Source organism: Epinephelus moara, chromosome 12 (genome assembly GCF_006386435.1).
Source record: "Epinephelus moara isolate mb chromosome 12, YSFRI_EMoa_1.0, whole genome shotgun sequence".
Lineage (NCBI taxonomy): Eukaryota > Metazoa > Chordata > Actinopteri > Perciformes > Serranidae > Epinephelus > Epinephelus moara.
In genome coordinates, this window is record NC_065517.1 from 22,879,746 (window position 1) to 22,892,065 (window position 12,320).

General features: G+C 42.8%; 1 protein-coding gene across 1 annotated transcript; it reads left to right on the top strand.

The window, feature by feature from the left end:
* The first annotated feature begins 748 nt into the window (after window positions 1-748).
* On the top strand, window positions 749-11,202 carry LOC126398719 (uncharacterized). The gene is made up of 21 exons (XM_050058274.1): window positions 749-850; window positions 936-994; window positions 1,069-1,155; window positions 1,542-1,663; window positions 1,755-1,898; window positions 2,063-2,161; window positions 2,241-2,411; window positions 2,770-2,872; window positions 4,756-4,973; window positions 7,143-7,299; window positions 7,381-7,592; window positions 7,679-7,793; window positions 7,877-8,070; window positions 8,199-8,313; window positions 8,394-8,563; window positions 8,642-8,736; window positions 9,360-9,490; window positions 10,280-10,469; window positions 10,678-10,819; window positions 10,938-11,034; window positions 11,118-11,202. The coding sequence occupies exons 1-21, from the start codon at window positions 828-830 to the stop codon at window positions 11,186-11,188; spliced, it is 2,715 nt and encodes a 904-aa protein (XP_049914231.1). The 5' UTR covers window positions 749-827; the 3' UTR covers window positions 11,189-11,202.
* The last annotated feature ends 1,118 nt before the right edge of the window (window positions 11,203-12,320 follow it).

The following is a 12,320-nucleotide window of genomic DNA, read 5'->3' on the forward strand; positions in this document are numbered from 1 at the left end:
CTATTGTCACCATCCACAACTTCTCACACGGGGGCTTCAAAACAGGGCTTTTGAGCACCACAGTGTCATCTAGTTCCATTATAGTGGAGAGAAGGCAGACACCTCTACAACTATCAACGACAACAGGTAAGAGGAAGAATATGTATTTTTGATTTTGGGGTGAACTGTCCCTTTAAGTCTCGCTGGGGTCTCCCTCCCTCATTTCCTGTCACAATGCCCAAAACACAACTTGTAAAGTAAGGATATAGATATATATATATATAACACATTTTATTTAATTCCACATTTCCGTTCCATTCTGCACCAGTAAGCTATTAAAAAAACATACCTGTAAGCTCCATTTTGTAACTAAGTGTTCTGATTTATTTTGTCTCATCTACACATAGAGGAGATGAAAAAGTTCTAATAAAATTAAGCACTTTAAATTTAAAGGCAGAGTCAGCAATTCTCAAGAAAGACTGTTGACACTACGCTGGCTGTGGAGCTCAGCCCTTCAGCATGTGTCAGATTTACCATCCCTCCCCTTCTCACTGCCTTTCTTTAAAAGTTATTGGATCAGAATTGCTGACTGCACCTTTAGGCCAACCTTGGACAATCAGCCTCTTTGCAGTGCATGTTGACACTCACCTCACACGAGACTCCAGGCCCAGACAATTATCCCCATCAGGCTGTAACAGGATCCACCTGTGTGTGGTTGTATATGTTGAGCAGAGACGTCCCTCATCCTGCCCAAAGGGTCGGCCTGGAGAGTTCATTCCCACCACAAAATTCCTTATAAACCACAAATACAGGGACTCTGCTGTTACCAGTTTCCCACCTCTTGTGCCATGGGTGGAATAGTTGGATTGGGGTTTGTAGTTTTGTTTTTATCCACTGATTTCTCTCAAAGCTTAAGATTTTTCTTGACACTTTTGAAATGAATCAATCCCTTTCAGGTGGTTTATTCTCCTGATAGCAGTTGGGAACATAGAGGCACAAAAGACGCCCCCTTTAAGTAAGTTTTGTCATTTTTAAATATGATTTTAATCCTGCTATATGCTGCTTACTGATATAAATGTTCCATCCCAGGTATCACCTCAAAATGCCTGGGGAGCGTCATGCGTGTGGATGTCGGTCCACTCGGAGGGAATCTACTAGAAGTGTCTGCTGTCATTAGTAAGTTCATATTTGATTTATGTATTTATTCAACCTTTTGTTTTACCAGGATTAATCCCACTGAGATTGCTTTTGCTGGGGAGTTCTAGCAAAGATGGCAACCTATAGAGTTTCACATAACCCGGCTTCAAACATTAAACAAATGGCATACATTTTTCACAAAAAAAGCAACAGATTCAGTGGTCAAATAGTCCTTAAACTTGTATCTGAAATCTCCCATGCTCCTAATATAATCTAGTTTAAGCTGACTCTGTAGCCGACACTGAGATACAGGAGCAAAAACTTTAAAAGCACTCTTCCATAGACTTTAAATATTTCTGAATTTATTGTGTTTCTCCGCTTCGTCTCACTTTAATTCATCCAACCGTCCTCTTTGTCCTCCTCAGATAACTCCGCAATCCTTCTCACACCAAGTTTAGCTTCTCAGTGTGGCTTCAGGATGAACATGGACCAGCTGGGGAACGCCGTGATTTATGCTTCCCTTCAAAACTGCTTTGCTCAAAATGTGGTAAACAAGACTGAAGATATGAATTCGTAGAGCCGCGCCAAATGTTGTCTCTTGACGTGGTGATCATTTCAAGCCATATCTGTGTTTGTAGGGCGATGAAACGTTCACGACCAAATTAAATTTGCGACTGCACGGGAACCAGGTGGATGAGGACGAGCTGTACGAGGTGGCTAAAACATGCCACTATACGGCCTGGGCCTCCAGGGAAATTGTGTGTGACCGCGACTATATGGAGGCAAGTGAATACAGCAGGGCTCTCAGGGGTCGTGTTTCAGTCTATATGATAAGTGGCTTTATGTCCTGTGTGAGCATCAAGGCTGGTGCATTGCATGTCACGGCAGAGGGGAGAGGGGGAGAGGGGGAGATTGATTATCACTTATGGAGTGCCCTCATTTCTAGGTGTCTGTGAACAGGGCAGCTCCAGATGATTACACCCTGCCTGAACATCCCATCCCAGGGGCTCATTCAAAATTTGGCGATCCTCGACGAGCTGCTGAGGTTAGACGAGTTCATTTTGCCCCTTAACATTCCAGAAACATCACTCTCAGTATCTGATGTCCTAATATTTGCCTCACAGAAGCAGCCCATAGACGCAGGATTCAGAATCACAACCCTGGTGTTCTTCACCCCTGAGGAGAGGATCATGAAGGTGACCGAGGCCCAGCAACGCGGTTACGGCATCTCAAACACCCCCACGAGGCTGGTTCTGCGAAGCCCAAAGACCTCACCTGAAACGTACACCCAGAATGTGAGTAGACCACGGCTCACTAAATTTTAAACAAGCCTCACTTGATATCTTGCTTCTCAGGCAGGCTCTGGTTGAATTACTCGCAGCCCATTAGATGACTACTTGCTTACACTTGCAGCTAGTAAACTATTGGATTTAGATCAAGTAATGTAATCAGACTGCCTTTTAAATGGATTACTTTGTCTCAAATCCAGTTGGCACGGTTAAATACGTTCAGTAGGCTGCTTTTGTTTTATTTATATCCCTCATTATGTTGGAATTACCCACATCCTGAGAGATTAAATTATCTCTTGTTACAGCAATAAGTGGACTAAAGGAAGCATTTACATACAAAGTGTTGTGTAACCTCACCCCGCAGGTAGCAGGGGTGCCCATGACGGTGCTCAAAACCTCGACAATATTTGAAAAGAAGTGGCTGGTGACTCGAATCGATGCAGGAGCTGCGTGTCCAAGACTGGAGGGTAATGTTTGAACAGCAGGCATGGCTGTCGTTACAGCTGAGGTCATGTCTTCAGTGTTTTCTCTGGGAATTTGGGGCTCTTTATTGGGTGTTTCAGAGGTTTACTGCCCATAATAAAAAAGGGGTATTATTATTATTATTATTATTATTATTATTATTATTATTATTATTATTATTATAATAATAATTTTACGTTCATACATGTATTTTGAGTTTCTGATAGAACATGTTTGAATGGTCAAAACTTTTTGTTTTCCTTATACTGTCTGTGCTGAAACATCTGTATACACCCCCTGTCTGAAACACTTAGCGCCTGTCTCTTTAAGCCCCCCTCCCGAAGGAGCATAGTCTGCTCTAATTGGTCAGCATTTTCCGCACCATCGTGTCTCTGCACGTTCACTGCAGCCAGGGAATGACTAACCGAGAACGGCAACGTTTTCTACTGTTGAAAAATGGCCAATAAAAATAACCCGCAGCTCACCCTCCAGAAGAAAATATTTGAATTGTACGTTTCTGCAAACAACGAATTTGTTGCATCCGCGCATTTCACGTATTTTCAATATTTTCTAAAGTGACTTTAATATAACATGACTTTTGTCATCCAGAGGTGGAGACCACCGCCAGTTTGCTTGTGGCGACCATTTATGAAGTTTCCACCGGTGTTTGTGGCCCCAAACCTTGGTGTGTTTTGGTGACACATGACAGCCCACCCGTCCCTGCTTTTCCAGCAGCTTTTGTGCCAAACGTGGTGGTTTTATGCCAAAACATGATCTTTTCCTAACCATTAACAAGAGTTTTTGTGCCTACACCTAACCACAGCTTCTAACTGTCGAGTCATTAAGTTGTTTTTTTTAACATACGCTACAAAAGTTTGTACAAATGTAATGTATCTGAATTGTAGAGAGGTACAATCCAGACCTTTTTGTAACCGGGCATGTTTGAGCAGGGAAATTCAATTGTAAAAATAATATCAACGACAACCAAAACTGCATGACGCCCCAACACATTCTCACTCCGACTTGGTCACACATCGACGTTTGGTCAAGGACCTCCAGATACAACATGCAAGGTACCCTGGGTGCATTGGTTGTTGATGTTCTGGGACGCCAAGACAAGTTCTGCTTGTCACATGCATTGTCTTCTTTAAAAATACACTTCCGTTTTCACTGGAAATGTACCATTTATACAGTTGTGTTGGACTTTCGCCACCTTAACCATCGCTCTTGTCCAGTTGCGTTTCCCTGTGACTCCACCAAGTGCTGTTACAATAAGAGTGACCAGTCGTATATCATGGCGACGTTTAAGGACAGCTTTTTTGTCAGTGTCTGACACCACAAGTCACTGCCCAAATGCCGGATTTCGGCAACTTCGAAGTGAGACAGGGTTGGTTTCCCTGACATTAGCATGTAGCTTCAAGCAGCAGTGTAGGCTACATAATGTAAAAACACGCAGTAGCGTGCCTGGGGTAGTTGACCCTATAAAGAAATCTGTTACAAGCTGACGTCAGTTTGTCTCGACGGAAGGAAAAAAGGTGGAAAACTGAGTATTCAGAATAGTCTGGAGCCTGAGGCTTTTGCCCACATTTACGTGTGCTTGCTTATTTGAAACTTTAGCCAAGTTTTATTGTAAACGGATACTGTAATATCTGACAGAACATATATAAAAGCAAGATAGGTCCCCTTTAAATTTGCACATAGTGGGTATTTTAATACCAATTCCATAATTTTTAGACTTCGTATATTCAAATTTCTCCACTAGAATAACATGGACTCATCATGACTTCAGTATATCTAAAACCTAGTTTATATGCCCCTGCCTATAAAATATTAAACGTGTCCATGTTGGGTCTTTCCTCATCTAAGTGCTGTATGTGTTTGTGCACAGGAAGTGTTTCCTTCACTCCAGACTCAATCAGTTGGTTCCTGCCGAAGCACATTGACCCGCTGATCTCTGGCCAGTTCCAACTGTTAGAGGTGCACATGGGCGTCGATGGCAAGAGGCTCGACGCTGCTGAGATGGCTGCCAGACAATACTCGCTGTCTGTCAATGATGTGTATATCGTCGTTGAAATTCCAGTTGGGGCTGACGGTGGCCACTTCAAGGTCAGATATGTACTTTTTCTGCATTTGTTTGAATTCAACTTCAAGAGACAGTTCTGTGCAACTAAAATCTGCGGCCGTATTCATAAACATTTGGAAAACACTCTGAGCCTAAACATTTTTAGTAAGGAGTCTTAGCTTAGAAGTGATTTAGGGGAATTCTCAGAGCAACTCTAAGCAAGAAGGGGGACACAAACTTTATCTTAGCGAGAAGGTGTGGCTGACCCCCATTGCTAGGTATGATGCAGTCTATTGTCAGATGTGACTGGTTGTCACAGACACACCCTTTTTGTGAGCCTGCATGGTGTGGATACCCAGTGGAAATGAAATAAACCACATCATGATATGAAACTAAAAGTGTTGTCATTGTTAGTGTGATCACTCTGCTGATGGAAGGCTGCAACAGACCAAAGCCATCACTGCTGCACTGTTGCATTTTTCCAGTTTGATCATTTTATTTCTGGCGTGATAGCGTTATTGTGTAGGGTCTGAAATGTGTGCGAATCTTTAATGAGATCAACCACAACCATTTTTACTGCATGATCTAATCCGTAGCATTTCATTTACTCATTCATTCAGTGTTCAGAGAATATTTCTCAAACCTCTTTGTGTTTCCACTATTCTTAAACTCTTATGCTTCCTAAAAGTCCTACTCCTAATAGTTTTTCATCTTAGGTGCTCACTTATGGGCTAAGATAACTCATCTTTGCCAAGACCTAGGGCTGTATTCACAAAGCTCCCTGGTGCTAAGAGTTGCTCCTAGTGAGGAAATTCTTAGAATTTCCCCTTAAAGTTAAGACTAGGTCACTGTAAAGAAGTTTATTCACAGAGCATCTTGGCCCTAAAGAGAACTTCTAGGGTGAAAAACTGTTGGGAGCAGAGAGGAGGATTAAGAGGCTTAAAATGGTGGAAACACAAAGAGGTAAGAGAAATATTCTCCAAAAACTGGATGACCGTGAGTAAATGAAATGCTACAGATTAGATGGGGAAAATGGTTGATGTCATTAGGGATACGCACACAATTCCCACCTAACGCTACAACACCAGAAATAAAATTACCACAACACTAATGTCTAGAAAACTGATAAAATGCAACAGTGCAGCAGTGATGACTTGAGTCTGTCTCAACCTTCCATCAGCAGAGTGATCACACTAACACTTTCACAGTCAGCAGTTCATTTCATTCCTACTGGGTGTCCACACCTTGCAGGCTCACAAAAGGGTGTGTCTGTGACAACCAATCACATCTGTTAAAAGAATACCTAACAACCACACCTCCTCACTCACTAAGGTAAAAGTCTGTCCCTTCCTTGCTCAGAGTTGCTCTGAGAACTCACTCCTAAGCTAGGACTCCTTACTAAAAGTTTTTACGCTAAGTTAGGAGCCCTCAGAATATTTTGAGTATGGCCCCTTGTCTTAACTTTAAGGGGAAATTCTCAATGTCAAGAATTTAAGAATTTTCTTAGAATTTTGTCATTAGAGGAAATCTTAGTACCAAGGAAAATATAACCTTCCTTCCCTTCCTTGTTAGTACTAGGGAGCTATGTGAATATGGCCCCTGTTTCATAGATGAGCAAGACTGATGGATGAAGTTGCAGCCGCTGATGAACCTATAAGTGCCGGATCACTTGCAACTCCGGTTAAGTCGTCTCAAGGTCCAATTCAAAAAAAGTGCATGTATGCGCTGTAATATTATTGGTTACAAAATTTTGCAGCTGAGCACAATTTGCAACAGAGAGGAAAACCTTACATTTCCAGACTGCCAGCGACAGGTCCAGACTGAGGTGCAGATGCTCTTTATAACCCCAGGCAGTGTATTATGTATAAATGTGACACAGACAAATGCACTCCTGTTACCATTTGCATAGGAAGGGGACCATTTTTGTCCCAAACCTGTACATTTTACCTCATTAAAATGCATTCAGATTGCACAGGAGCACTGAGGCACTATTCCCTTGGCTATGCAGTTAGGAGTGCATTTCAACCTTTGCAGGTGTTTTAAGAATTAGTTTCTTTTTGTCTAATTTGTGAAGATTTCACAGTCCTGAAAGCTGCACGATCCTCTTGTGAATTTGCCCCTCAGTGCCACACTCCTGCATATATGCATGTACTGTATGTTCTGTAAATCTGGGTTTGTCGTCAATAATGTATGAAGGATGTTTGATTTCGCAGAGTCATGTTCAAGATGGTCAGTACCTCACTACTTATACGATTGAGCCGATGCTCGAGTTGCTCTGGACTGAAGACGCCACTCACGAGGACACGAGATACAAAGTCCTCTTTCCTATCACAACACCATTAATGTCTCAACCTCCGCAAGTTATCGACAGTGAGTCTTTTATCATCCTACTCTAGTTTTGTTTTAACATACAGCAAGTTGCCTTCATTCCTCTGTATTTCTGCCTTACAGACACTGTTCCCAAGGAGCGGATATTTAAGGTGCTGCTCGGGCCTTTCGGCACTGATGTGGCACTAATGAACGTCACCCTCCCCTCTGAGGTTTTGTCAGTGGCGGACTGCAGTGTCAGAGGCTTTAATGTCCTGGAGCACATGTCCCCTAACGGCAGCTCAAAGGTCTTTACACTTGAAGTGCCCTTCACGGACCGTGCTGTACTACAGATGGTGAGCTTTACTCTCAACTTGGGAAATGAAATGTAAAAACTTCATTTTAATTTCGGCTGCTAATCTCTCTCTGTATGTCCCAACAGAGAGATCAGGGGATTACAGTCTACTCTCTTCACCTGACCTTTGGCTTGCTGGTCCTACCAGAGTTTGCTCCATTTTCTCTCAATGCATATCTGGAGGCTAGATTAGTAGACGTCGGTCTGTACTCATGGATATGACGATTCTTGCATCACAAAATGCGTAAAATTAATCTAGCAGCTGTATTTTTTCCCCCTCTGCAGTTCCTCCCTCTGTCTCTGGTGGCTGTGATTATCAAAACTTCTACGTCCTGGTGAAGTATGGAACCCACAACTTCCAGACCATGGTTGGAAGACAGATGTTGACCCCCAGGCTGGCTCAGCAGTACAGCCTCATGGACAATGGCACACACTTCAGTTTGACAGTACCATTTTCTGCCTCCGACGTTGTGATCGAGGTACGATGAGGGTCTGCTCTCCTAACTGAAGTGATGGATGTGCAGGGATTTTTCTTGGTGCCATTTGTTTTCGAGATATCAACCTCCATATAATGTAACGTTTTATTCTGTTCTTGACACCATCCCAGGCTGTTGAGTCATCATCCATCAGGAGCAGGCTCGACGTGGCTGTGAGGAGTCCAGAAACCAACACAAATATCCAAGAATTCTCTGTGGCTTGCAATTTCGTCTCAACGCTGACTGGTTTGTGAGAGAAAACGTTTCTCATGTCAGACAGAACTCCCAACGTGTACTAATGGCTGATCCTCTCTCCTCTCTTTCAGAGTGTTTCCCTAATGGGACCATGACGGCTCTGGCAATGAAACTAGAGTCAGTTCCCAGTCTGAACCCCAGTCAGCTCACCCTCAATGACCCCAGCTGTGGTCCCACCTACAGCAATGACCGCTACGCTTATTTCGTTTTCACTGCGAACTCCTGTGGGACGACCAGAAAGGTAGCATCCGACTAAATATTTCTGATGCTGACTAGTAATGCTGAGACTGACCTTAAGTGTTTCTTCTTTTTCCCTTAGTTTTTGCCAAACATGATGGTGTATGAAAATGAAATCTCTCTGCCAGATGAACTTGTAATGAAAGGGGAATCAAAGACGGATGAGCCGGAGTATGAGTGAGTGTCTTGAAACTTTTTTTAAACACATCAAGCTGAGATGAGTTAATCGTCAAAGAACACACATTCAAAGCTCTCCTGAGTCAACATTCCCTCATCACAGCTTCTCTAATGTGAGCTGTAGCTGCATTTCTTTGTCCTAATGTGACAGTAAACTGAGCATCTCTGGGTTTTAGACTTTGGTCGGACAAAACAAGTAAAATTAAGACGTCAACTTGAACATTTTATAGACCAAAACTATAAATTGAGAAAATATCTGCGATCAAACTAGGCAGCACTGATCAAATATGAATCAAGATTCTGTGACTGCAGTGAATATTTCTTGCCTCAAATGTTTTCTGAAACTTATTTTAGCGTACTGTTTAGCTGCGAAATGAGTTTGGGACCCGGCTGCCATGTTAAACAGTCGAGCCGAAACACGATACCGCCCACCAGCATAAGCAAACTTCTCATTTTCCAGCTAAACGGTATAATAGTTGGACAGTTTGACCACAGTTTACGAGCAGAGATTTAATGCAACACTTTGGAGTGAACGAGGCCACTGACAAAACGAGACTTATTTTATTGTCACATGCATGTTAAATGAGTATTTCTGAAACACTCATGGGTCCCTGTCTCTTCAGGCTCAAGGTTTTTTGTTATTATGACATCAACACAAACCACGCTGTGGCCTTCAACACCAGACCCCGCAGGAGTGAACCATACGCTGAAAATGCAAGAGGCAAGCTGCAAGTTGCAATAAGACTTGCTACGGGTAAGAAGTTCTGATTATGGGATTGTTTTCTGTTTTTTGACATTGGGAATCCTTTAATTCTCCCTCTGACTGAAGCCACAAAAACACATTTAAGAACTCTCCCAAAGCCAGAAAGCGAGGGGAAATAATTCTACTTCCCATCATGTCAGCATGTTGAAACACAGATCTTCATGGATAATGCAAAGAGACATAAATCAGATTTTTACTAAACTGAATAATGTTGGCTTTTGGGGTGTCTTGGACAGTCGTGCAACTCTCCTAAAGACAAAAGAACACTGATGGATTCGGTCAGGGGGGCGACCGCGCTAAAGTGCCCTCTTGAGTGGCGAAAACAAGCGGATGTGCCCCTTTTTGGCTGTTAATTAAGAATCAAGGACGAAGACTATTTTGCCATACATGGGACACGAGCTTCTTGCGCACCAATGGGGCCCCATGTCATGCAGTAGGTGCCCTTTTTTCCTTTTCGCCCCTGCCCTTCAAACATCTTGAGTCCGTCACTGCAAAAGAAGCAATGGCATGTTCCTAAATGACTGGTGTGCTTTAAAGACAGGAGGCAATCCTGCAAATAGGTCTTGGACTAATCGTGTTGGTCAAACTAATTCAACTTCTGACTTGAAGTTAATTGACTCATTTTAAACCTATCATCTTAATGACCAAGTTGGCGAGTGGGACGTTGTACTTTCAAGTTAAACTCATTCATTTATCTGCAGGTTCTGTGTACAGGCCATTTCTATTCCTGTCTGAATCCATAATGATTCAGGTCAACATGTTCTGTGTCTCTTTCTCTAGACGACTCCTACAGCGCCTTTCACAGAGTGGAGGATTATCCAGTTGCACAGTACCTACAACAGCCGCTGTATTTTGAGGTGGAGCTGATGAAGTCTGCAAACCCTGACGTGTCCTTGGAGCTGATGTACTGCTGGGCGACGCTGGACAGTGACAGGACGTCCCTACCCAAATGGGACCTCATTATTGGCGGGTAACTTATTAATCGTGCCCTGCTAGGATGTTTGCCCACATATACAAACTGTAACTGTCAAACTGAGACATGGACATTGTCCTTTTGCCTCATAATGGACACAGTGTCATCAACGGGGGCTCATTTTGCAGACTTCCACACCTTTTTATCCAATTAAAAAGTGCACTAGTGGGCACTTAAGATTTTAAACTCGTTTTTTTCCCCATAGCTGTGCAAACCCAAGAGACCCACACCAGGTGATCTTCCATCCTGTTTGGCCTGATGCCAGAGTTCAGTATCCTTCGAACTTCAAGCGCTTTGAGGTCCCGATGTTTGCCTTCGCCCAAGACAAAGACAACTTGAGTCACCAGGTAACTTCAGCTATAAGAAAAAATGTTCTTGTGCTCCTTTTTGTTTTATGCTTCAGATTTAGGAAAACAAACTGTAAATATAAATAACAGTAGCCATAAACCTCTTTATGTCTTGTAGGTGTATGTCCACTGTGATGTGGAGGTCTGTGATGCCAGAAATCCAGTGGGTGGAGCTTGTAAAGTGCAGTGTTCAAACCAGGATGACAGAATCAAAGGTACGACCTTTCACACACTGATATCAATATACAATAATGCACTGGCAGAATTGTTCATATTAAAATTTGTTTTTCTTCCACAGGTCAAAAACGTGCTGTTTCAGATGGTCACATTTTCACACAGGTGTCATCAGGACCCATACTTATAAACTAACATCCTAATAAAAGATTTTAAAACTTCACACTTGCATTGTTTTTCTTGGAAATATTTACCTGGAGATGGATATCTTTCAGCTGTGATTGTTTTCTATATTTCGGATAAGGTCCTAACCGAGTATCCTATTAAAGACCTGCTCTGTCACCTCAGGTGTTTGAGAAGAAGCTTGCGTCTGAGCATTATTCTAAATTAATGTCAATCAGGAGAGACTCGTTGAGGGGCAAAAGAATATTTACCTGTGCAGATAAGTATGAGAAATGTATTTGGCGATTACCACCCTCTTGGAATAGATGACATAATGATGGGGTCTAAAGATGTAGATTCGGGAACCCTCCCTATGATGGTGGTGGTGGTGGTGATGAAAAGGAAGCTCAGGATCTGGATGTGAAGAGGAGTGGGCTTCTGATGAGTTCATCCTGGGCTCTGGATAAGGTGAATGGGGTGGAGGATGGTGCGACAATTCCTCCTGAAATGACAGCTGACAGGAGCAGAGAGAACAGATTTAAAGTTTGGCAGCAGCAACATGACTGGCTGAAGGAGATCGTGGCAAAATATGACTGGCTGACCAGGAGAGGGAACACCTATAATCAGCTGATAGGAAGTGGTGGGAGAAAAATGATGCTATAAAGTGGAGTAAATTACGTCTTTTCAAGTCAATTTTGCATGCCGCGGCTTCAGGGCACTTGGATTACGACGGACGAGCTGTTCTGACGTTTTTGAAATGCATTAGCGGAGTTTTATTACATTTTCAAAATGTGGGTTCCATGCACTTCAAGTGTAGCTGTTATTCCGGCTAGCTGTTATCCTCCAATACCCCGAACGAGTTTTGTGGATTAAAAAACTACACTGGACTTCTTGTCGGTATGAGGGTCAGTAAGTACTGTCTGTATTTTCATTCTAAAGTGGCCATTTCCTTTTAAGCCTTTTTATACAGAGATCGCACTATAGGGCAGCTACAAAGTTCCTTCTTCATGCTGCCTTTGTATTTTGACACAAAACCAAATGACAGTAGCATCATGCCAACCCAGTGTGTGATTTTTAGACTGCATGCCGGCATCGCAGAATCAAGAAGCATGACAAGCGAGACTGTAACACACCAGTGTCAGCCTCTAGTGTCACCTATAACGCA

Coding starts and splice junctions, on each gene's coding strand:
- LOC126398719 (XM_050058274.1), top strand. CDS start 828: ATGGGTGGAATAGTTGGATTGGG. Junction 8,564..8,641: donor CCTGTGGGACGACCAGAAAG/GTAGCATCCGAC, acceptor TTTTTCCCTTAG/TTTTTGCCAAACATGATGGT. Junction 10,470..10,677: donor TGGGACCTCATTATTGGCGG/GTAACTTATTAA, acceptor TTTTCCCCATAG/CTGTGCAAACCCAAGAGACC.